The sequence below is a fragment of the Saimiri boliviensis genome, chromosome X (assembly GCF_048565385.1).
Source record: "Saimiri boliviensis isolate mSaiBol1 chromosome X, mSaiBol1.pri, whole genome shotgun sequence".
Lineage (NCBI taxonomy): Eukaryota > Metazoa > Chordata > Mammalia > Primates > Cebidae > Saimiri > Saimiri boliviensis.
In genome coordinates, this window is record NC_133470.1 from 34,250,964 (window position 1) to 34,278,175 (window position 27,212).

Below are 27,212 nucleotides of genomic sequence, written 5' to 3' on the forward strand. Positions count from 1 at the left end.
GAGATGATCTTTTCAGCACTGGAAGCAATGCAGACCACTGTATTTGGAAGACAAAGGGACATGCTCACATGACACAGTAAAAAGTGAAATCTTTCCCCCTTGGTGGTGGGTGTATGACAATATACTTGAACTTCGAAAAGCATATTGTGTGGTCTGGTTATTTTTTAAAGGAGCGGAAACGCTGGCCCTCTGAAGAATCAGGCGTTTCCTCGGCTCAGAAAATAGAGTGGGCTAGAAGGGCGTCCTGACTCCAATTCTTGGGCAGGGTGGTTGCAGTTTTTCAAAGGGATGTGAACAATTTCCCAAGAAAGCGCCGGCCAAGGGACTCTAGGACCCAGAGGCTGCGCGCGACGCCCGCAGGGCCCACTGTATGCTTTTGAGCTCTGGCGCCACGGCGTAAGCTGTTGGAGAACAAGGGTTCGCGGCCCGCCAGGGCACAGTCACCACAGAGACACCTGGCACTGTGGCGAACAAGCGGGCGGGCGGCGCACGGAGCGCGTAGGCGTGTCCCGGCTGGGCCGCGCTGCCCGCCCCACCCCACCGCACCCCAGCCAGGTCGGCCGCCGCCTCCCAGATCCAGCTCCAGAGCCGAGGCCGGTCGGCCGGGCCCGCGTGCCCTCGGCGGGCTGCGCAGAGCGCGGGAGTAGTTTGGGGCTGGGCATGCTGGGAGCCCCTCAAGCAACGGCCGCCGCCGCCGCCGCCGCCGCCGCCGCCGCCGCGACACAGCCACAGCCACTGCGTCCGCCCCCGGTGAGCGCCACTGACGCGCGGAGATGAAATTCCCGGCCTCAGTGCTGGCGTCCGTGTTCCTGTTCGTGGCCGAGACAACGGCGGCGCTCAGCCTGAGCAGCACCTACCGCTCAGGCGGGGACCGCATGTGGCAGGCACTGACGTTGCTTTTCTCGCTACTGCCCTGCGCGCTGGTGCAGCTCACGCTCCTCTTCGTACACCGCGACCTCAGCCGCGACCGCCCGCTGGTACTGCTGCTGCACCTGCTGCAACTCGGGCCCCTTTTCAGGTGCGTGCAGAAGCCCAGAGCCAGCCCCAGGCCGTAACCCTCGTCCTCTGGCCTGATCCCCACACCGGCCCCAGTGGAGGGAGGCGGTTTTCCTGTGGAGACAGGTGGCTGGGCCCGAAGGAGGCCCGCCCTGCCCCTCAGCCCCAGTTTTCCAGTCAGGAGTGTGACGAATCATGGCATAATGGTCATAAACCTGGGGCACCGTGCATTCCTGTTGGGTTCCCTCAAATGAAATAGCCAACATTCAACTGAATTTGACCAGCAAAAATGGCAGATTCTTGTGATTCAACCTCATTAAAGACACTGCTTTCTCTGGGGTCAAGTAGACTCTGACAGGATTGGCTTCGGTGGTCACAAACCCTTGGGAAGTGTGTTCTAAGCTGTGGTTATGGGGACAGCATGTACAGGTGGTTTAATTTTAATTTATCAAACACATGGAGCTTACTATGTGCCAAGCACTGTTCTTAACGCTTTTCAAATATTTAATTCTCATACGGAAGTCAAGAAATCCATGCACCCTTCTTTTCTCTTGATGGTGTTATGAATATTATGGGATATGGAAACATATGGGGTTCTAGAAACGTCTTCCAGCCCTGCCGAACTTATAAACATAGCCATTAAAGCTGGTGCACAATGCACCATTAAGACAAAACTTGCTGTGTGTTAAATAAAGAAAAATTGTTAATGACATTTCTGGAAATTATTTTTTATTAACACAAAGCAAGTACAATCATATGGTAATAAAGGAGACTGGCTTATCTAAGGAGTTTAAAATGTGTTGTTTTGGTTCCCTTCATCTCTATAGGACAAGCAAAACAAAGACTGTTCATCTGGATTAGAAATAAGTTTATAATGCTGAACCTTAGACATAGGCGTCACAGGAATTTGAAGAGATGGAAAGGCCAGAGAGACACCTTAGCTGCCAAAAAAACTCAGCTAGCCAAGGACCTTTTTTACTGGGAAATTTCTCTCTCTCTCTCTCTCACCTTTTTTACTGGGAAATTTCTCTCTCTCTCTCTCTCTCTCTCTCTCTCTCTCTCTCTCTCTCTCACACACACACACACACACACACACACACCAAGTAGCAAGATAAATTTTACGAAGTTATAATATATAATTTTTGAGACAGGGTCTTGCTTTGTCAGCCAGGTTGGAGTACAGTGAAGATCATAGTTCATTGGCTCCTCCACCTCCTGGGTTCAAGTGATACTCCTCTCTCAGTCTCCAGAGTACCTAGGACTATAGGCAACTGCCATCATGCCTGGCTGATTTTCTTCTTCTTCTTCTTCTTTTTCTTCTTCTTTTTTTCTTTGTAGAGAAAGACTTTCCCTATGTTACCTAGGCTGGTCTCGAGCTCCTGAGCTCAAGTGATCCTCCTGCCTGGGCCTACCAGAGCTCTCCCTATGTTGCCCAGGCTGGTCTGGAACTCTGGAGCTCAAGTGATCCTCCTGCCCAGGCCTCCCAAAGTGCAGGAATTAAATGCGTGAGCCACCACACCTGGCCATAAAACTTTTGCACTTCATATTAAAGAAAACTGTTCCAGCTGACACACAGACTACTGACTTGTAGTTTACACACAGTCACAGCAAACTTGGTGAACAAGTTTCTCAGTCTCCAGAAGCTGCAGAACCCTAGAAAGGAAAATAAACAGGTACACTAGCAGGAGTTAAGTGGGTAATTGCTGCTGATTTTCTGGTAGGCTGGGAAGACTCTGGGGCAAAAGAAAGGGAGAGAGGGGAATTTTGAAAGTCCTGCAACCTGGAGCCATTTAGTGAGGAGAGAGTTAGTCCTTCCCAGCCAAGTGAATCCTGTGGTCCAGACAGTGTTCCCACTCAGTAAAATAAATGTGACCTGACTTGGGCAGGGCAGTCATTATTTCTTAACCTTATCTGTGAAAAGAAAACAGATAATGTTTAAGTGGAGTAACAGGAAAGAGGGGAAGTGACATTTCTTAAAAGCTTCTTGTGCTAGATAGCTTGGTATGTACTTACATGCCTCAATTCACTGATTCCTCACCATGACATACAGGTAATTGTCCCCATTTTGTAGGGCAGGAAAATGAGACCTCAGACTATGTTCTCAGGGCTCCTTAAAAACAGAGTGGAGTTAATTATGTTCCCTATGCTCAGTGGAAGAAAGCAAAGGACTGTGTAGTAAATTCTATCAGTAGTACCATTTTAAATTAAGAAAAAGTTTGGTCATCTTGGCAAAATTAAATAATCGCAACCTAAATAGCTATCGAAATAAACGATAATACCCTATCATTGCTACCATTTAAAATGTTTCTAAACACCAAGAGTAACCCAAGACAAAGCTAATGACATAATATATATAGAAACAGGATGACAGGTATAAACTTGAACTCAAGAAAACATACCAAGATGTTAAGAATAGTAATTTCTGAATAGTGAGGTTTATACGTGATTTTAATATTCTGGAAAATATGTAAAACTATATAATAAAACAATTATATGCTTTTCTATATTTTTCCATTTTGAGAGTAAAAATATTTTAACTTTATTAAGGAAAGAAAACTTTTGGTGCTTTGAACAGGTAACTTCTCAGCTATATATAAAGTTTCAACACTGTAAAAATACTTATTTCCAGAAAGTTCTGAATGGGCCATTGTCTTCTTGGAGCAAAAACAAAATAAAACATAAAAACCAAAACAACAGGCAACCCCCTTCCATCAATAACGAGTCTCTGATTCTAATGCAGCTGATTTATTTCAAGGAGATATTGGACCCATGACCTTAGAGCCGAGATAAACAAAATGTGGTTCCAAGTCTCTTAGATTCCAGATTAAAAGAAAAGCAGTTTGTTCTTGTGTATTAGCCTGACTTAATATCTTGCTGGAATTGCTTCCTGCTGACTGATTCTGTTTTAACTCTAAGACATCAACTTTACATGAAGATAAATATTCTTTCTCTCAAACAAAGGAGAGTCATGGTGTTTCTTACCCCCTTCCTTATGGATTAGATTTAGTAATATTTCCAAACTGTTCTTTGACAGTTTAACTCTTCTTATCTTTGGGTGAGTACTAGCCAAACTCATGTTTTTGCTAGGTAGATGCTATGTTTGAGAGTTCATGCAGCACAATGGCCCAGTTAAACTGCAAGAGATTACACCAATGATTCTGGGCTAAATACTACTAATTAGGCTTTGTTCCTTCTTTTCTTTAGGGAGGCATAGAAAGAGCACCATATTTCATTTGTATCAGTCGTGTATTTAAAATGGTAGTTGCAATTTGTATGATTATTTTCATATTAAGCCTGAGATTGAATGATACAAACTTTGGATAATGCCTTTATTTGTAATTTTAAGGAAAACCTTATTGTGCATTAAAATACTCTAGCAAACCAGAGCAGGGAAAAGATCTCTTACCCAAAACACAAAAAATCTAAAATTCTGTTTATCATTCTTGTACATTTATGCTAATTTTCATAAATTAATTGGGAGGAATAAATATAATTGAGTTACAAGTTCAGGTATTCCCCTCATCTTTTTTTTTTATTGCTGGTATAGTGAGGAAAAAATGGTACATGAAAAATCTGAGTTTATAAAATAATGGCTAGGAAGTTCTCAAAATCTTTTCCAGAATATTGCAAATGATTCACCGCAATATGTCCTTCTACAGTAAACTTTTGTAAGAATTTAAAGTATTAATAGTCTACATTTGAAGAGCATTTTTTTTTTCATTTGCAAAGTGCTTTTACATACAGTATTTAATTTCATCCATGGTAAAACCATGTGAGTTAACTGTCATTATCTTATTTTTACAGTCCAGGAATTGAGGTTCAGTGAGATTAAGCAAGTGGCTTTTCAAAGGTTTTGCAGCGTTTTCTATTTAACCAATTTGGGTTTTGTGTAGGCTTACAGAGCATGTGTGTCATGTGAAGATAATGCGGCTTATTGGAAATTACAGTATTTCTTTGGAAAAAGTATTTTAATTAGGGTCTCTGGTACCATGGATTATTTATGCTGGCATCAACATGCATGATTTCAGCTGAGTAATAAGCTCCTTCTGCTATGATGCTTGAAAAATGGGATATATGATATGTGAAAATGGGATAAAGTGAAAAATAAGGATCAACCTGCTGATTATCTGTATTGGGGTTAGCAAACTGTGCCCCACAGGCCAAATACCCTCATCACTTGTTTTTGTAAGTGAAGTTTTATTAGAAAACAGCCTTACCCACTGGTTAATGCATTGACTACAACTGCTTTCACATTGCAGAGACAGAATTGAGCAGTTGCAACAGAGACCATGGCCTGCAAATCATAAAATATTTACTCTTTATAAATACTTCACAGAAATTTTGCTGTCCCTTGGTGTACATGATACTGAAAAACTATCTTGAATATTCAATTTTGATAAAAGTATCTTAATTTCTGGCTTTATTTAGACAACCTCTCAAATAACAAACAAACAAAAAACCCAAAAAATAACAGATTTCGAGTAATTAGATGAGTCTTGCAGAATTCCAAGAACAGTAGTTTGTTTCTTATCAATTTTCTTAACTAACAGTGGCAGGAGATCGTGGAGCCTTTTACAAATGTGTTAAACACCTATGACTACATGTAAATCTCTGTGCTAATACAAAAGTATCACCTGGGAAAAACAGGGTCTTAAAAGAGGTTCCACCTGAGCTTTAGGACCTTCTTTCATTTCCATCAAATGACCATGAAAGTTTTACTTTGTTTACTATTCTGCAGAATGCTTCCAGTTTCACACAGCCCCTTCCCTGGCATCAGGAAAATTGCTTTTTCCTCTGAACCCTCATTTCATTCATTCAGTTCTTAGCATGTGCTGGTATTTAATTTTTTTTGTTTTAGTCTTTCAAAACTCTTGATTTTATTATGCAAGTAAAACATTTTTTGAATGACAGGAGAGCAGAAAACAGATATGCACGATGAGGAAAAGAAAAGCTCTAATTTGACTGCTCAGAGAAAACAATTCCAAATTATTTTGTTGTATATACTTACTAATATTTTTATAATGGTATGCTAGTAAACTGTCTCTTGAAGAAAACAAGCCCAGATTTTCAGTGTTTGCTGATTTCTTTAATGCATATATTCCCATCATGATTGATCAAGCTACCATTTGTTTAACAACTGGCTCACAAAATTCCTATTTAACAGTCTGCTCTCTTGAGTCAGCATGAGCCAGCTCAAAAGCCAGGTTGCTTTTTATATGTATGTGTATTTGTGTGTAATCTGTATGTATTTTTTATATGTGATTTTCTTTTTACAAAAAGAAATGGAATTTAAAATATATGATTCTATTGTAATTTGCTTCTTTCACATGCCAAATATGGTAAAAATATTTAGCTTGGTCAACATAGTAAGATTGTTTCCTCACAAAAAATAAAATTAGCTGAACAGAGTAGCATGCATCTGGAGTTCCAGCTTCTTAGGAGGCTCAGGAATGAGGGTACCTTGAGGGCAGCAGTTGGAGGCTGCAATGAGTTATGATCACACCACTGCACTCCAGCCTGGGTGAGAAAGTGAGACTGACATTTTTAAAAATTTTGTATATTGGTATATGTACTTCTATACCATTGATGTTAAGTACTGTATAATGTTTCATTGAATTGATATATTAGGATTTATTTATTCTTTCATTTTTGGTACCTTTAGAGTATTCCCAGAATTTTGCTATTACACATAATGCTATGATTTAAATTGTTGCAATATATTTTCTTCTGAGATCATATATGATAAAATATTTCACAACTAAAAGTGCTATATAAATATTAATTTTCATTATTTATTATTCTTATTGTGCATATGTCCCACTATCCCATTTAGATTGTGAGTGCCCCAGAATGAGGCAGGAGTATCTGGCTGTCTGCATTCCTCACGACACTTAGTAAACTGCATCTTCATTCATCTCATATTTGAGAATAAAGATGATTATCAGTTTATTTTATTTTATTTTTTTTTTTAGACATAGTCTCGCTCTGTCACCCAGGCTGGAGTGCAGTGGTATGGTTTCAGCTCACTGCAACCTCCGCCTCTTGATTTCAAGTGATTCTCCTCCCTCGGCCTCCCCATTAGGTAGGAACACAGGAGTGCACCACCATGTCTAGCTAATTTTTGTATTTTTAATAGAGATGTGGTTTCACCGTGTTGGCCAGGCTGGTCTCAAACTTCTGACCTCAGGTGATCCACCTGCCTCAGGCTCCCAAAGTGCTGGGATTACAGGCGTGAGCCACCGCGCTCAGTCAGTTTATTCTGTTTTCTAATCCTTGTTACTCTGTTTTGGTCAGTGGTCCAACAGTGTGAAGTTGCTAGGCCCTATACAATCTCATTCATTAATTTGAGTTTTCCTTCAGAGAAAATTCAACTAGACATGTTTGGTATTGAACTCATGGCCTGAACTTCATTGACATTATTTCCAACTGAAAAAACTGGTCTATGTGGTTTTACATTTTTTCATGTAATATATTAAAGTGTTTTTGACCCCTTGGGACAAAATGTACTGTACAAATAAATCCCCACTCCCACACCTCCACATATTATGCACCTTCTTTCCCCTAGCAACAAATGAACAATGGTATTGATCACAAAATAAGTCCACTTTGAACTCACCAGAAAGGTTCCTGCATTTCCTCTCTTACATCAAGCTTTATTTTATTATTTCGAATTATAAATACATTCTAGTTGCTATAGTCACCTCAGGGTAAGAGTATAAAGTAAACATTATAACATTAACATTTAATGAAATAGATAAAGCCATTAAAATCTTCTGGCAGCATCATAAGGTTGATATAAAAGTACACGTTAGAGGAGGGACAAAAACTCCTTTAACAAGTTTTAAACCTAAGGCCGTGAGCATTTTTCTTACTCCTCAGGAAAACACATTTTTCCCCCAGAATTTTATTATGAAAATTTTTAAACACACAAAAGAAAAGTTGAAGGAATTCTGTAGTGAACACCCAAGTACCCACCACCTAGATTCTACAATTAACATTTTGTTTCACATATTTATCCATCAATTCGTGTGTGTGTGTGTGTGTGTGTGTACTTCAAAGTTAATCACAGACATCAGTACTTTTCCCCCTTCAGCATCTATATTTTTACCTAGAGAGGAAATCCAGATTTTAAAACCCAGGTATTCTCAGTCTGGAAAAGTCACTGGTTAAGCCTCCATCCCTAGGTGGGATTGACTTTAGTCCTGCCCTGTAAGGGCTTATGAAAACAGAGAGTTAGGTAACATATTGTGGTCTCCCAGTGAAATGCTAGATGGCAAGCTGCCCTGTACTGGACCATTTCCGAGCCATAGCTTCTGCTTTAACTGGGGTGGTTTGGGGCATTTTTTGGATGTGGAACACGCATACACATGTTTGCGTGCATGTGCGCAGTCACACTGTATTATCCCATTTTTCACAGCAATATGACAAAGTGGGTATTATATCTGCTTCATAGTGGAGGGAATGCACTATGGGGTTAGTAAGCAACTTGGCTATGGCTACACAGCTAGTATGCACATTTTTTTCTGTGGCTCTGGAGCCAGAACCACTTTCCATTCTCTAAGAGATTTCCTTGCTTCAGTGGCATTTGGTGTTACCTCTTCATTTGGTTCTCATTCAATTCCCATTGGCCTGCTGGAAAGCCTCAAGAGGACTGCATACTGAGAATTGGTCCTTGGAGTGGTTGATTTAGAAGAGTGACTACGGTTCAGAGTAGCCAAGTCAAGGCTTTGAGAATCAAGCTAAAAGTAAGTAGGATGAGCATGAAAAGTCAGAATCCTGTCTGTCTCTAATTATTATGACTTGCTGATTTGTTTTCAGGTGTTTTGAAGTCTTCTGCATCTACTTTCAGTCAGGCAACAATGAAGAGCCTTATGTCAGTATCACCAAGAAAAGGCAAATGCCAAAAAATGGACTCTCAGAGGAGATTGAGAAGGAGGTGGGCCAGGCAGAAGGCAAGCTAATTACCCACCGATCAGCGTTCAGCCGGGCATCGGTGATCCAAGCTTTCTTGGGCTCAGCCCCCCAGCTGACCCTACAGCTGTACATAAGCATCATGCAGCAGGACGTCACTGTTGGAAGAAGTATGTATATTTTTTATTTCTGCCTGAACTTGGGATCAAAATGAGAGGCAAAACATACAGTTTACTTTGTTTCAAGTGAAATTTGTTCATAAGTACATTTAATTCTGAATCTGTGTTCTAGTTACTATGCTCAAAACTCATTTAAAATACCAACATTATTTTGCTTCTAACTGCATTCTTGGCAGGGCTAAAAAGGGTTATCTCATCTGTCATCCACTGTGGATCAGCTAGGGTGGCTCAAAGATTGGGGCTTAGAATCTGTTGAAGGCACCTTCACTTACATGTCTTGCTGCTCACATGTTTTGATATTGGCTGTTACTAGGAGTCTCAGAACTTCTCCATTTGATTTCTCTGGGTGGGTGAGCTTGGGCATCCTTAGAGCATGGTAGCTGCTTCCAACGGTGAGTGTTCTAAGAATGAGGGAAGGCCAGATGGAAGCCATATCAGCTTTTGTGATCCAGGCTTGGGAGTTGTGGGATATCATTTCTGCTTCCTTCTCTTTGTTGATGAAGTTACAGAGTTCTGCCCAGATTCAAGGGAAGGGAGAGGGATGTAAACCAAAAATACTGTAGCAGCCATTTTTAGAAAACATAGTTTACTAGATGCTGAAAATTCAGCTACTGGAGACTGGTCCTCTTGGGATTTCACTGTGTCTTTCTGTGCTAGTTCTAAACTAGCTGAGACAGTTGGCTTAACAACTTTGTCATGAATAATGAAACAAGGCCACTTTCCTGTCTTCTTAGAGTTGCAATAGGTATATCAGTTTATAAGTCAACACAATATTTCTAGCTTTGGGCTATTCTCATATCATCAAATAAAGAGCAGATTTGGGTTAAGTTTTCAAAAAAAATATTTGCATCAGAGTCAAGACTTTAATGAAAAGCCTACAAATGAGAAGTGGAAACAACCCCACCCAAGTATTCATATTATGGGTAAATGAAAATCATTCTGGTAAGTTTTACTTGAGGTATACAAAATGATTTTAAAGACTTAAGTTGGCTAGGTGCAGTGGCTCACGCCTGTAATCTCAGCACTTTGGGAGGCCGAGGTAGGTGGATCACCTGAGATCGGGAGTTTCAGACCAGCCTAACCAACATGGAGATTCCCTGTCTCTACTAAAAATACAAAATTAACCAGGTGTAGTGGTGCATGCTTGTAATCCCAGCTACTTGGGAGGCTGAAGCAGGAGAATCACGTGAACCTGGGAGGCGGAGGTTGCAGTGAGCTGAGATCAGGCCATTGCATTCCAGCCTGGGCAACAAGAGCGTAACTCCATATCAAAAAAAAAAAAAAAAAAAAAAAAGCCTTAAGTTGAAAAACTACATATTTAAGAAAATATTGAATGTAAGAAAGACTCTTATTTATTTTACTTCACTCAATTTTATCCTCCTTCTGCCTATATTTTAGACTGGCTAGCAGTAATTCATGGCAGAGTCACAGGATACTTACATGTTAGAGCCATCTCCCTTATCCAGGTTGCCTGGCTATGATTCTTAAAATATGTGTCAGGATTTTAAGTAGAGATCTTGAACCTTGGCAGATCAACATTTATTTGGAAATACTTTCCAAAACTCCTGGTAGGGAGTAAAAGCTCAATAAATATAGCAGCATCCTTATTCCCTAAGGAATTATAACTGGAATGGATCTTGACCAAGATGTATGCCACTATACTCTTTTTCCCAGTTTATTGTTTTAGCAAGTGACAGGGATACAGCAAGAAATCAGATGTGATGATAGTCTATTTGATTTTTAGAGGTAGATCCATATTTTTCCTCAACTTTTTTTAGTGAAGATTGTCTCACAGTTGAGGAGTTGGCAAACTACATCCCATGGGCCTAATCTGGGAACTGCCTGTTTTTATCAATAAAGTTTTATTGGAAGAAACCCATGCCCTTTCATTTATGTATTGTTTGTGACTGTTTTGGGACTAAAACAACAGAGTTGAGTAGTTGCAATACCCATAACGTAGTCTGCAAAGCCTAAAATATTTACTAACATTTTACAGAGAAAGTTTGCTAACCCTTGATATAATTTTTCAAACATAATTCTGTTCAGGATAAAGAAAATCTATCTTGTAAAATGTCAGTGTCACAAGGGATATCTGAAATGTCCCAAAATAATTTGAAAAAATTTAAGTCCTCTGAGAGTTAAATGATAAATCAAATAGATGTGGAAAAAGGAAATGAACATGGTCTTGTTAAAAAGATAGATGACTGCCATTTATGCAAGTCTTGACTAACCCCAATCACTGCCTTAACATATCTAAGGAAGGAGTATCTCACCCAGAAGGGTAAGACCCTTATGAATGAAGCATGGTCTAGGATGTGTCACAGAGGAAAATGTTGATAGTGTCTGTCATGTGGTTAGAAATGCATTTGGTACAAGGAACAAACACCTAACTCTAGAGTTAACCTAGAGTTTATTTTTCTTATGTAACTAGAAATTGGAAATAGACAGTTACGGACATTATTTCAGCTGCTCAACATTGGCACAGTTGATGTCCCTGCAAATCCGTTGGCCTTTTGCTTAGGTTGCTACTGCATTTCCAACCATCATAGCTACGTTCAAAACAGGAAGAAGAGCTGAAAGAAGGAAGGCTAGATATCTTTCTCTTTTTATTAATGCCTATAGTTTTTCCATAAATCTCCCTAATAGACTTTACTTTGTCTTCCTCCTTTTATTAAAAACTATAGCTTTTCCAGAAGTCTCTGTAACAGAAATGACTTTAGGTCTCTGGCCAGAACTGATCAGTCATTTAGCTGAAAGGGATGCTAGGAAATCCAGGCCTAGGAATGCTTGCCACCAATGGCTTAAGCCAGTATTCCTCAAACGTCCCTAGTGATGATTAGAGTTACCTGGGGACTTGTTAAATATATAGATTACTAGGATTATCTCTGGAAATTGTGATTTGCTGTGTCTGGGATGGGAGCCAAGCTTATGTCTTTTCTTTTTATTTCCCTTTTGTTCCTTAAGCAAGGGCTCCAGGTGATTTTATTATCAGCAAAGTTTGAGAACATTGGATTAGACTAGTCATGGCCTGCCTGTGGTTGGGCCCATTGCCACCCATAACAAAACTATGTTCTCTTAAGATAGTGAGAGGAATAGAAAATGAATAGGCAACTAACAATGTCTATGATATCATCTAAATGCAGTCCAGACCAATAGAAATGTGTCCCTCCTGACAGAAGGACATAGAGTCTATCACAACCTGACCCTATTCAGCATTCAAATTCTGTAACTCTCTCCTCTCTCTCTCTCTGATACTATGCTCATTGAGCAAACATTGATGGATTTGGCACTGGCAGTTTGCCGTGAGGCAGAGAAGGTAGAGCAAGCTACATGGTCACTGGAGAGTTATTGTTTTTCTTCAATTGTAATGTAATTCATATAACATAAATTTCACCATTTCAAGTGCACAATTCAGTAGGTTTCAGTATATTCACAATGATATACAGTCATCACCACTATCTAGTTTTAGAACATTTTCATTGCACCAAAAAGAAGTCCTCTACCCATTAACAGTCACTCTTCATTTCCCTTGCCCCTGGTCCCTGGCAACCTACTAATCTACTTTCTATCTCTATGGATTTGACTATTATGAATATTTCATATCAATGGAATCATACACTATTGGGAAGTTTTCTTTCTCATAGCCAATGAGCAGACACTGTGTCTATGAGCTTCAGTCTTGAGTGAGTTTGGACATCCTTAGATTCCCTGAGTCTAATCAGTTCTTAGCAGGGGCTTGCTCAAGTATCTGGATCTTGAAGGATGGACTGGGCCTAAGTCTAGGTGAGCACACCAATGTTACTGTGCTTTGTGAAGGCCCCTGCAGCCTGCCATTTTGCTTGCCTGGCCTTCACAGTGCCCTTCTGTATTCCACTCGAAGTGGTAATGTAGATAGTAAAAATGTCTGTTTCATGAACTCTTGCTTTGTGCCAGGCACTGTAATAGGCATCCTTGTGTTTCACAGTGTCCCTGAGGTAGATAATATTATCTCCATCTTACTAAAGAGGCAATTGGGCCAGGCACAGTGGTGGGCAAATTGCTTGACCCCAGGAGTTTGAGACCAGCCTGGGCAATATGGTGAGACCCCACCTCTACAAAAAATAAAAAAATTAGCTGGGAGTGGTGATGCACGCCTGTGGTCCCAGCTACTCAGGAGGATAAAGCAGGAGGATCGCCTGATCCTGGGAGGACCTTGTCTCAAAAAAGAAAAGGAGGAAACTTTTACTCATAGTCTGCTAGAGGAGCCAGAATTTGAGGTTAGATTTGTGGGACTTTATTTATAGACTCAATGAGTATTTCTTGGGTATGTTTTCTGTTTCAGACCCTGTGCTGGTCTCTGAGGATAAAGTGGTGAATAAGATAGATAGGCCCCAATCATCTTGGAATAGGATATATAAACATCAGACAAATTATTAATCCATCACATATTTTATTTAAGGTAAATCCTGCAAAGTGAAAGATAAGTGCCTCTCTGAGGGTAAATTGAGGAGTATCTAACCAAGTTTTGGAAATGAGGCAAAGGTTTCCAGGACATAGGTTTAAACTGAAAACTGATAGATGAAGAAAAGAAGCCAGGCTGAAGAAAAAGCAGGAAACAGCATCCCAGGATTTCAAGCTTTATTCCAGAGGCAATGGGAAGGCATTAATGAGTTTTAAGCAACAAGTGTCGTGATCAAATTTAGTTTTAGAAACATTACTCTGCAAAATGGATTGGAAGAGAGTGAAGGGAGAAACAGAGAGGCTAGGAAGTGGGCTACTATAGTTGTCAAGGTGAAAATAATGGGCTGGACTGGAATAGTCAGAGTGGATATTGGAGCCATATTAAGAATGCATAAGTGTAACAATGTGATGATTGTTTGGATATGAAGGTATAGCAGTGAGAGATGTCAAGAATAATTCGTAGTTCCTGATATGGACTGTTGTAGCCATGGATCTCCATTTACCTTGGTAGAGCACTCTGGAGAGGTAGCAGGTTTGTGATGTATATTTTATTTTCAATTTCAGATTAAACTAACACATTTTAAAGATTATATCTAACTCATGAGAGAACAAGCAGATATTTGGACCAGCTTATAAGATAACCCAAAGGGCAGACATAGGAATATTGACTAGAGATATTGAAATGAGTATGTAAATGGAAGTAAAACTGGTTTTATTACAGCATGAGAGGGGTAACAATTGACCCTCTACTGTACAATACATTGAGCATGTCTATTAGGGACTTATAGCTTACGCAGGAATGTAAATGAGCTCACTGGCAACACAAAGTTAGAATCAGAGAACCTGGAGTGGTGTACTGAAGACAGGACAATGTTTTAATTGAAACACATTTTTTTGGTTGTGGCTAGACTGTTTAGGTCAAGTACAAAGTTAGACTTTCCTCAAATAGATGGTCCACTTATTAGGGTGAGTACGTTCCTGTTACAGACATTTCGAGGCCAAGTTTGATCAGGGCCCAGCGGACACCAATAATATCACAAAGTTGATTTTGTCACAAAGGCAGCTCCCTGACCAAGGAGGGCCTGGGCCTGGAGCACAGTGGGCGGGAATAAGCACTGGTGCCTGAAGAGGCTCAGGCCAATGGGAAAATCAATGAGGGCTGGTCAAGACAAAACTCACCAAGACCATGTCAGGGCAAAAAGGAGCTTTAGAAAGGAGATTCTTTCCTGCTCCACAAAACCCTAGCTGCAGTTTCTTGTTAGCCACATGGATGGCTTTCTGTGCGAAGGTCAGTATGCCTAGCGCCTGAGTTCATCCACACCTGTTTTCCTGGCTGGTATTCTCTAGTATCTGACAGCCAACATCCTGGGGCAGGCAGGCAAGGAGACCCAGAACAGCTGCAGGGTACCTGTCACCCCAGAACACATGGAGAGGGCCATGCACAAGGATAAGCAGTTCAGATGCGTCTTGGAGGATGTATCCACCCTCAGGTTGATGAAGTGCCCCAGCCCAAGAAGGATGGATGCCTGGGTCTCAGAACCTGGCAGAACTTCATCAATAGCTTCATCAGCCTCAAAAATTTCCATAGATGAGAGATCCAGGCCACTGCCATCAACCCATACTATTAAAGTCTTTAATGACAGTGCCACTGACTTCTCTCAGGTTCTCTCGTTTTGTGTTGGAGGTGTCTGTGAGACATCTAGGAGAAGCTATCCCATAGAGAGCTGAATGGGTGGAATGTATGGCCAGTGTGGGATGTTAATATCGGTGATTTTAAAGGGGACAGTTTCCAATGGTGATAGTGAGAGCACCGGCCCTGGTGGGAAGAGCTGACTGGGGTAAAGACACAGGCATCCTCATTGGCTTTGAACTGGAAGGCCTTGTGAGGCCAGGTAGTTGGCTGGGGGCCTCCTAGGCTTGTTAAGTTCTCAGCCTGATGCTGGGACCTGGGGTGGAGTTGCAAACTCTGACTTAAGTGTGGGAGGCTTTATTCAGGATAGGGAATGTCTAAAGTAAGAGGGTGGTGGCCACAGGGGTGAGCGCAGAGGGGGCATATTGCATACTGGCTGGCATGAACTTAATGGGACAGGCTTTACATGGATATTGAGGAGTGATGGGGAAAACACAAGGAAAAATGCAAAAAAAAAAGTTATGGTCATGTGATTTTATTTATTTCTGCCTCATTCCAAAAGGGGACTTGAGGTAGGGGTTAGTAACTGGTACTGTGAAACTTTGTTAGGAATATATTCTTCTGTCCTCTTGTGGACACTGGACACTGTTAAATTAACTGGTAACCTTATATGAAAGTTCTGTGGCCTAAGGCATGCAATTTAATCAGTTCTTAATGGTTACTAAATATTAGAAAATTTATTTGTAAATGTAATCCATTATAAACACAATTATCAATCAATCACATTCCCAGAAAAAATAATCTGTGTATGATCATGTATTTCATAGAACAGCATAGAGTTATCAGTGCTGTTCTATGAAAAACAGGTTTGAAAGGTATACAAATGACCTGTGTAATTCTGTCTCAAGTGATGGCCTCTAAAGCATGTACTGTACTTTTAAAAATTCATGCTCTGTAGTATTTAAAAAAGGTGTTACATCAAGTGTTGTAGCAATCTGTCCCCTTGCCTGTGAATGTCCGTATTTTAGGTTTTCACCTGTTCTTTGGATCCTCTATGGCCACACTCTGCTGCCTGATGGCCAGAGGCTACCCAGCCAGATTCAATAACACATCAGACAACCTGGATTTAAGATCCCAGTTCACCACTTTCTGGCCATGCGATCTTGGACTTTTATTTACTCTCACAGAGCAGATTTGCTCATGTGTAAAATAGCTATAACAAAAGCCCCTCTATCTTTAGTTTTCCCAAAGATTGATTCCACTTGGTATATGCACAGTGTGGTCCTTAATAAACAGCTGCATCTGTCTCCTTCCCTAACCCCAGACATGCAGCCAGGCTTCCACAGGGTGTATCTGGGCCTGGTTCTCAGGTTACTGTTGGGCACTTGGGCCCCCAGCTGTGAGAACCACATCTTGCTGAGCCCTATGGAGAAACAAGAGAGTGCCCAGCAGAAGAAGGAGACAACGGAAGAGGGATGGGCCAGGTGGTCCCCACTCTGGTGTCCCCTTTGCTCCTCCTGCCTTGTGACTCGCCCTCTCTCTGCCTCTGTCTAAGCAGAAGGACCCACCTTGGCCTTTGGCTAATTCACAGGAGTGTCCTGAGAATGAAGGAAATAGCAGTCTTGTGTTTAAAAACTGGATTTTGAGAAACCTATGTCCTGGACACAAAGATGTTTTACTTCAGCAAGGGGAGGGGGCACTGATGTCGCCATGAAGTGATGAGCTGAAGGAGACTCCCCACTTGGAGCTGCTGGAAAGAGGCCTGCTTGCAGCTCAAATGCACAGAAGAGAAAGCAAGGAGCTGGGCTAAGGCTGGTAGTGCTCCATGGCTCTCCATAAAAAAATCACACAGTGGTGGGGTGGGCAGCTTGACAATGAGGTGCCTGGAAATATAATGTTCAGTGGATATGGTATGGCAAGAAAGGCTTCTCGGATTTAGACAAGCACATCTTCCAAATGGCAAGGACGGCCCTGATACTACTAATCTCTAATAAATTATTTCCTAAGCATAATCTACAAAGTGGCATCTTACAACTCAATATGGATGGTAGCTATGTATGCTAGCTCTAAGCAGACATCTTAAAAGAAAATTAATAAGTTGGTAACAGTTGAAAATCAAGAATATTTTACCTGAAAGTTATGATTTCTGGCTCTCTTGATATGTAAAAATGAAAGTACACATGATTACAGTCACATAGATATGACTAGCTACTACTCCATGAAGAGCTACTACTCCATGGGCCTCTGGTTTGCCATAGTCTTTCCACACTCTTCCCTATGAAGTCCCATATCTGATCCACTTCATCAATTTATAGTAGTTGCCTGATTAATGGAGATACTTGAGATGGTTACTCTCACTATAAATTAATTCTAAGTCCACAGTATTCAGAACAATCAATCTCATTTAATGAAGTACTATGTGTGTAGTGCTTCTCAAAATATCATTGGTGTAGGACCAGTATTAGCAAACTTCCTTGTTTTTCTTGTTCCAGTACATTGTGAACTGATATGTGATTTTATAACTAGTATGCCACTCATATTTGACTTGTCATTCGAGTTTAACAACTGCATTGGTATATACCTTGTTCAAAAAGTGAGCCCACTAATTCAAATGTTGTGGCCAAATCAGATGATATGCAAATTTCTAAATGCCGTCTCTCAGTGTTTCCGTCCATACTTATTGTAACTGACTGGTAACAGACAGTTCATTGACCAAAATCAGTCCTCAAACTTTTTAGTTTTATATTTTAGATCTAATGAAAAGCAGTAAACGGGACCTGCATTTGGTATTGTTTCTCCTTCAGAGTCTTCATGAAAACAGATTTATCCTTCTTATATTTAGGACTTTAGAATAATACTGATGAAAATGTTGCTAAACTACTTCTGTGAAAGCAAAAAATATTAAGGAAACCAATTAGCAATCGAGGGGCATTTAGATGTGGCAGTTGTGAGATTGTTGAGTTGTGAAATGTACGATGAAAAGAATCCACGAAGGCAATTATGAAAGGGAGTCTTCATGACAAGAAGGAACAACATACTGAAAAGAGAGGCAGAACTGGGTTCTGGTCTCCTACAGCATAGTTTACTTGGGGGCCCATCAGTTTCCAGTGAGGAAAATGGAAAAATTATTTCAAAGGTCAGCTAGAGATGTACAATTTGTTTGGTCTTCTAACAAATTATATCTATGGAAAACGGGTAAATAGGGTTCAGAGGACAGGATTCTTTTAGGGTCTCCATTTTACAGCTGTGGCCACTGAGGGCCAGTGATGGTAATCAGCTCAAGTAAAGTCACATGGTGAGTGGGCCACACAGTAGAACAACATCCTGGCCTTCCTTACATGTTATTAAGGCTCTTTTCCTCTACTGTATCCTGAAAAAAGGGTCTCAAAAGAGAAAATGTTCAGTGTTCTCCTCTGAGAAAAAGAAGCTAAAGTCTTTAATACCAAGGTATTAGGTCTCTTGGATTTCTTGGGAAGCACTTAATAACTCACTCCCAAGAATATTTACTTGTACTTTATCTGGAGAATGCCAGACAGATTAGGAGAAAAGGGCTGATTTTATAGTAGAGGTCTTCGGACTTTGCAAACTTAGTTCTTGTTCCACTGGACATTGTGTTAAACTGTTATGAACACAAATATGTCTCAGTTGCAGTGTTCTGGAAATTCTGACTCTGTCCACTAACCATGATCTTAAATGTGGCTATGTGATGGCATGAGAAGCCTGTGTTCAAGAGCCTAGTATTTGAAGTACTTGAGATACTGACCTTTTTCATGGTGCTCTAAGACAATTCTTAGTTGAAGACAAAAATCTCCATCCTGTAGCTGATTGTAGGGCCTTTAGGGAAGCATCAATGTAAATCAAAAACTATCTGGAGAGCCAGGCATGCTGGCTCATGCCTGTAATCCAGGCAACTTGGAAGGCTGAGGCAAGAGGAACCTTTCAGGCCAGCAGTTCAAGACCAGCTTGGGCAACATAGTAAGACCTCCATCTCTACAAAAATATTTTTAAAATTAGCTGGATGTGGTGGTACATAACTATAGTCCCAGCTACAGGAGATTCTCCCCAGCTGAGCTGAGCTGGGAGAATCTCTCGAGCGAAGGAGTTCTGAGCTGCAGTGAGCTACAATTGTAGCACTGCACTCCAGACTAGGCCACAAAGTGAACCACAATTCTTAAAAAAAAAAACGTACCTGAAGATGACAGAGACTTAAAGTGCCTGTGGTTCACTTATGACGTGATAAAGTAAAAAGTCTGTTGGAAATACATAACAAACATAATACAACTAAAGAAGAAATTGTGACATACAAAATAAGATAAAATACAATGTAAAAAAGTTTTGGACAAAACATTTGTAAGAATAATGATTAAACCTATTTTCAAATAAGTCTATAGTAGATTCTAAACATCTGTATTTTACTAAATCTCCATAAAAAAAGTTCGATGGGCATCCTCAATTTTAAAAAGCCCTGAGGAAAGATGCTTCATAAAATTTAAAAGAGAAAGTTGTGACTAAATAGTTTAGAAATCTACTGAAATGATGACTGATAGCACTATAATTTTGTTGTCTAATATCATGAAGGAGAGCACCAACAGGAGTCTGATAATTAGAAACATATTATGGACAGTAGGGGAACTGACAAATCTCTAGGAGTTTCTCATACAATCTAGAGCTTCTGAAATACTTATATAATAATATATTTTATATTCAGATTTAATCTAGGGAATGCTGAGTACTTCTTTTCTTTTCTTTTCTTTTCTTTTTTGAGACAGGGTCTCATTTTGTCACCCAGGATGGAGTGCAGTGGGGCAATCATGGCTCACTGTAGCCTCAAACTCCTGGGCTCAAGTCATCCTGAGCCTCCCAAGTAAGTGGGAGTACAAGTGCACACTACCATGCCTGGCTAATTTTGTTTTTTTTTAGAGACATGATCTCATTTATGTTGCCCAGGCTGGATAGCACCTCTTTTGATTTTTTTTTTCCATGCAACTCATCAATGCTAGCAGCAAACAAAGCTAATTTTATCTAACATCTCTCTTTTCATGAGGTGAAGGAACAAATCTTTCCTATTTTTAGGTACTCTGTTAGAAATTTCAAAGATAAATCTAAGTGTAAAAGATTTATGGAGTTTTATTTTATTTAATTTAAAATTTTGAATTTGATTTCGAATGGCAGAATTGCTAGGAGATTTGAGAATTAAGGTAGGATCATGGGTGTCTAAGTACATGAAGGGTTGTAGCTTGGCTTTCTGTAAATTAAAGTGACAGTACAATGTTTAGATAAACATACAAAAGCCCTTAACACATTCTTAATTCAGAATTTGTGCGTTTTTTTTTTCCTTAATTTTAAAGAGAATAATCAAGGGCATGATAAAGTCAGGGGAAAAGGGTGTTATTGTAGTAAGATGCAGAATGCCTACTTTGGGGGCAGGATTACATAGGTAATATTTTGAGCTAAATTATGACCCCCAAAGATATTCAAGTTCTACTCCCTGAAACCTATGTATGTCACTTTGTATGACAATGGGAACTTTGCAGATAAAGAGATTGAGGTTGGGAAATTATTGTATTTTTTGTAGATCATGCAGGTGGGCCTGGGACAAGTGTTGTTATAAGGGAGAGGCAGCAGCAGGTTTGATCACAGAGGAAGAAGACAATGTGAGGAGTAAAACAAGATGCTGCACTGCTGGCTTTGAAGATGGAGAAAAGAGGCAGGAGCCAAAGAATGCAGTTGTAGAAGCTGGGAAAGGCAAGGAAATGAATTCTTTTCTTGATCCTCTGGAAGGAGCATGCCCATTAACACCTTGACTTCAGCCCAGCCAAACTGATTTCAGACTTCTGATATGCAGAACTATAAGAAAATAAACATGTGTTGTTTTAAGACACCATGTTTGTGGTAATGTGTTATGGCAGTCGTAGGAAACAAATACACGTCAAAAGTAATCTTTTACAGTCTCCTATTAAGAACAGACCAATACTCCAAGAAAACTCATTTTCACAGACAAACTAAATTCTAGATTTGTTTCAATGAAATATTTGTTTCTAAATAACCCACTATTTACTTTTAATAGTCTCACAAATAAACCATCAAAACTGAGCCAGATTTGGCAATAATGTTAACACAAAATTGTGTTCCTTTTCAGACTCTTTCTGCAAACCTCTACAACTTTCTTAATTCATTCAGGTTTTATCATTCACCATTCTTCCGCATTTCTATCCTGAAACAAGTTATTTTTCTTTAAAACAGAAATACACCTTTTTGCCATAATAAAAATTTCATTATCTTGAGATTCCTAGTAATCTCATTCACATTTATTAATTATAACTTTTAAGCAGCCACTTGTATTTCACAAAGAAAACCATGGAATAGATAATTGTGAATCTCTGTCATTTTAGCAGCCTAGTCAATCTCATGAATATATTTCACTGAGCTTTATCCAGCCACATACTTCCCTTATTTAATTCCATAGTGTGGCAGAAATGAACATGTTCATTTGCAGACCCAAAGATAGAGCCTCTTTTTAGCATGTACAAATAATAAGCAATAGTGTATAAATAAAAACTGTTCTTGCTAATCAATTTTTCAGTATCGTCATCTTACTTAGAAATGATTTGGAAAGCCAGTGAATATCCAAGATCTTCAGTTATTTAAAGATTTTGGAAATGCTGTTCAAGATAACATAGTACACAACCTCATTACTATGGAACTATAAGTTCATCAGAACAATGATTCAATTTGCTTAAAAATAGATTTAAGTTTTTAAATACTTTTAAATATTTAACAGGAATAATTCTAGCTCATTTGATCAAAAAGCTATATAAGTTTAGGAAAAACATATTCAAGAGTATAAAAATATATGCATATATTAAATATAACACTGATAAATCAGAGATGTTTACATTAAACTCAAAGTCTTAAACTAGTCTTATTTGCCAAAGAGTTACATAAATTATATAAATCTGAATTCTTAAAATGGTTTTGAGTTGGTTTCTAGAATAATATATACTTTTAAACTAGCACATTTGAAAATCAATAGTACAATTTCTGTATTTTAGGAAATTCCAGGTATATTCCATTTATATAAGCACTTATTTGTCTAGATATGCCAGAATGGAACTCCTTTAATTTGGGAGACTTTATAATCTAGTATATTAATACTGTGTAAAGGTAGGTCAACATTACACACTCATACAATCAGAGGTTAGAGTACTACAGATAGAGAGAAATAGGGTTTGTAGCTTCAGTTCTGCAATTTCAGGCATGGGTCAAGAGTGAACACAAAATCAGAAAATCTACCCAGTTCAGATTTTAACAGTTCTTTTCTTACCAAAGGGCATGAAATTCTTAAGTGATTTAGCTTAGAAAAATAAACTAACAAAAAGGATGACAAACCAGATTTTCTGTTGCCTGTCACCCAACAGGGACTAAATTTCTATAAACCATCGATGCACTTAGAGAGATCTCCAGATTGTTAGACCGTAAAATCAGATTTCAAACAATTTCTCCCAATAAGGGGGAGAAACTTAATGGCCATAAGTAAACCAGAACAAAACAGAAACACAAAATTTGTAGAGAGAGGATTTAAAATGAGAAAATGAAGGTGTAAACAAAGCTCTATTGGTGCTCTAGATTAACCTATGAGAGCGAAGAAAGGGCATGCCTAGGTTTTAACTGCTCACGAGGTACATTTCCACGTCAACAATGTTTACCTGGATCTTACAGGTGAATCTATTAGATTTCTTGTTATGACTTCCAAAGTGGTTAAAATATATTTTTTCAAAAGGGTAAAATGATGTTGCTTATACAGATGTGAACCTGTTGTTTACTCATGAGGGAATGAACAGATGTTATGGCCAGGTGTGGTGGCTCACGCTTGTAATCCCAGCACTCTTCAAGGTCAAGGCGGGTGGATCACCTGAGGTCAGGAGTTTGAGACCAGCCTGGCCAACATGGTGAAACCCTGTCTCTACTAAAAATACAAAATAAATAAATAAATAAAAATAAAATAAAAGAGAGCCAACAAAGGATTGTTTATTAGGGATAACAAAATAAGTATGTAATTGGAAACAAAACTTCTTGTATGACATTTTGAGAGGGAAGACAGTTGCACTTCTGTTGAACAATGCATTTTGCAATGTGTATCAGTGACCTGACAGCCTGTATCCTGGAACTGAAAAGCAACAAGACCAGTAACAACAACAGGAGTTACATTGTCCCACAGAATATGGAGATGCTGGTGCACAGCCCTGAGTGCCACCAATTCTTTAGGGGTGAGACAGTCAGTCTAACTGACATGTCCCAATTCAAGAAGAATTGCTGATGCCTGGGTTCCAGAGCCTGACGGGTGGCCTCACAGCCTCATCCATCGGCAAAACCACTCGATTGGAAAAGCCCCATGCTGTTCCCATCAGCAAATTCTCTCAAAAAGTTTAAATCCATGGATGTGTTTCTGACTCCTCTCAGTTTCTGTCATTTTTAGTTGGAGGTGTCTGTGGGATGTCTAAAGGAAGACATACCATAAGAGATTTTTAAGATTTAGAATGGAGGCAGGAATGGCTGTGTAGCCTGGGGAGCTACATAGGCTGATAGCAGTCCTTGGATGCTCTGAGCCACATGTCCATGCAGCTGTGGTGAAAGATTCTGTGCACATTGTCAACATCCCGTCTCGAGCTTGTGTCGCAGGACACACTGCAGTGTTTCTCTTCCTTTCTGCCTTGGGCCTTTCTCCTTTGGCAGGGATTGCAGCTCAGTTACTGATGAGAAGTGTGGGGAAGGTAATGCCCATGGAGCCACCCCCAAATTAAGGTAGATGGTAGTTGATGGATAAGGCCTCAACCTGTCTGTCCTTTAGATGGATAATTTGGGGTACAATTTACACAGTCCTCTGTGAAACTCCGGTGGGAATGAGCCCCATTTGCCACACTGGAAACCAGTTTTAAAATGTAGTCTTTATTAGCCTTGCTTCCTTCCCTCTCCCACTTCCCACCCAACTCCTTCATTCTGCTTTTTAGGCTTACCTCCCAAATGAACCACCTGCACTCAGATGCTTGTCTCAAGCTCTTCAGCTTGAGAATAGTCATCTAAATAGAGATGGTAATTTGAGTCACAGTGGGCCAGGCATATGCAGCTGTGAAAAAGACAGCTAGGTTCATCCAGGGACAATTTCTGTCACAGAGGATGTGACAGAATTGAAGGGTAAGCATGTTTGAGGTTTGTGTAAGAGAACGAATGAAATTTTGCATCAAGTAGTCTTAGCTGGATATGGGAAAATAGAGGATTTGTTTCATTGGAGGGTTTGGTAAAAATTTTAAGAACGATTGTAGTAGCTCTTAGACAAGCAAGTCAGATGGATAGAAGGTGATGTTGGTCAGGATAGGGTGTTTGAATTAGTGATTTCAGAGGTATTTATTGACGCTTGGATTCCTCCTGCTCTTTTACTTCTGCTGTATTTACAGGATGGCTGAATAGACTAGGATTCATAGGTCTAATTTTATACTACAGTTCTACAAACTTTGAATAACCTGATGCAATCATCTTTTATTTGATCAGGACACTGCCCAGAGGTCTACCTTGGCCAAACACATTGGCTAGATTCTGAAAAACCCTTAATTTTTTCCTGTTTTCTGGACCAACTGTTTTATGAACTAATCTAATGATAATAGCTTTAATTCGTATATTCTTAAAGGAATATTGTGAAGAGGTAGTTGAAGGAATAGCTTTTTATGTTCGTATGTTTACATGATACATGCTTATAAACTTTTGACAGAACATCATCTGTTTTTTGCATGTGTGTATTCACACACATACACACAAAATACAAAACTTCAGAAAGTATGAAGGGAAACACACTGGAATGTCAATTAGTTGTTGTCCTGAGATAGCGAGGGTATGGGGTACTTTTTCTTCTTTCCATGTATCTGTTTTTCATGCTTCCATAGTGAATGTAAGTTTTTGTTGCAACAGAGAGTGATTGATCATGGGCTACTCTGGGTGGCTGTGGGTCTTCGTCTTACTCTTTTGTGCATGCCCAGTTCAGGCACATATGACCACTCAATGTAAGGTCAGTGAATGTTGAAAAACCATTCTGTAATTTCTATCACAGAAGGTGTTTTTGTGAGTTAAGCAGGGAAGTTAAATTAATCTCAATTTCAGAGAGGAAAAAACTGAGGGTATCATTTGAGATGTTTTAATTGCAAGTGATAGAATATGCCACTAAAAGCAATTTAAAACTGTAAAATGTATTACCTCATATAATATGCTCAGAGGCAGAGTGATCCTATGGTTGACTAATTTATTATCACAAGTAGTGTTGAGGATCCAGGCACTTTCCATCTTTTTATCTGTCTTCTTTGGCTTCTTTTTGGTGTCTCCCCTGACAACTGCAAGAGGACTGTGTATACATTATATATTTCTGCATAACAAACCACCATCAAACTTAGTATTTAAACTAATAGCAGTTATTTTTTATTACATGAAATAATAGCAGTCTTTTTTTGCTTATGATTTTGTAATTTGTATAGGTATCTGCAGGGCTTACCTTGCTCCATGTGGCATCAGCTGAGGCAGCTTGACTAGGGGCTGGCAATTTGTTACTGTTTAATGCTGGTTGCTTAGCTATGGCTCAGGGCTCGAGGCCTTGGTTCTTTTCCATGTGGACCTCTTCTTGGCTTTTTTACAACATGGAAGCTAGATCTTAAAAGTTAGGATTCCAAGAGACATGAAGTAGAATTTTTTGTGTCTTAATATGTTGTCCTGGAAACCAGAATCATTTTTGCTTGATCCTATTCAGGAGTCACATGATCTCAGATTCAAGAAAAGAAGACATAGATCCTAGTTTTTGATGGGTGGTATTTCAAAGGACTTTAGGAGCCATGTTTTAAAACATCTACAGGTAGTTTTAGGTCTAAACATTACATGCAGACGTGATGAAGAGGGCGATTTCTTCCTGTGTACTTCTTTTTATTGGAAAAGAATGCCTCTTTTTTCAACATAGTTCTATTCAGTTTCCATTGGCCAAGACTGGGTCACATGTCCATGCCAAACCAATCTCTAGCTACAGGAATAGAAAATGAAGTTACAGATTTCTCTGTGATATAGATATCCTTGACCCTACAGAACAGCTGGGCAGGGCCAGGAACGGATAGACCAGTTGCATCCTCTTAACCCAATGACTACAAATTACAAATAGTATAATTTTTGTACTTGTCTGTGACACAGAATAAGTTAGGAGACTGGTCTACACTAATCTTTATTTACTACAATGGTCAAACCTGGGATCATCTTCCTTGAACATGTAGAAGGGTGAGTAGCACCTAATCTGAATTAGAGTTCTGCCTTTAAGGAAGAAGAGAGGAGGGATACCAATTAAGTGGGAGGCCCACAGTATCTGCAACACTGAGAATTAGGAAGTTTAAGGGCCCAAAGCCAAGACCAAGACCCGGTTTTTGGACACTTGACCCAGTGTTAGTTGTTTTAACCAACACTGCTTCTCATGGAGTTGGAGAATGTTAGAGGTGGAAGCAACCTAAGAGATCATCATGTCTGATTTTGCACACTCTGTAGAAACCACTTATTCAATGTCCCTGAAAGGTAGTCCACCAGCCTCTGCTTGAGTATATTCAGCAGTGGCACTGCCAGTATTCAAAAGACACTTCTACTGGTGAAGCACTCATTGTTAGAAATTATTTCTTGTATAGTAAGAAAATAAGTAGGACTTTTCCTTTTTCTCCAGAAATGACATCTGGCCCATGTGCTGAATATATTGCACTCAGAACAAAAGCCAGTAAGACTTGGCCAGTTTTCTTCTTTCAGGATTTTCTGAGAGTGACAAACCAGCACTACCACAGTCAATCTCACATACCCCTACCTTCAGATTCTAAAAGGACTTACTTGGGGAGAAGGGGAAGAAGAGAATAGGATCTTCTGTAATCTATTTATGGTGAGAGGTTACATCCTACCTTCCAGAAGCCACTTAAAGTAGGATTTCAAGATGAAGGGTCCTAGCATCAGGGGTTGCAAAGCCACTTCCTGGCTTGCAAAGCTGGGAACACATAGGTCTA

At 39.7% G+C, this 27,212-nt stretch overlaps 1 protein-coding gene across 1 annotated transcript in view; it reads left to right on the forward strand.

Annotated features, from left to right (window-relative positions):
- Window positions 1–368: 368 nt before the first annotated feature.
- Window positions 369–27,212, forward strand: part of XK (X-linked Kx blood group antigen, Kell and VPS13A binding protein) — a 67,559-nt gene continuing 40,715 nt past the window's right edge. The window contains exons 1-2 of the mRNA XM_003924057.4: window positions 369–1,018; window positions 8,815–9,077. Coding sequence (XP_003924106.1) covers window positions 774–1,018; window positions 8,815–9,077 — 508 coding nt within the window. The 5' untranslated portion in view covers window positions 369–773. The remainder of the gene's footprint in view (window positions 1,019–8,814; window positions 9,078–27,212) is intronic.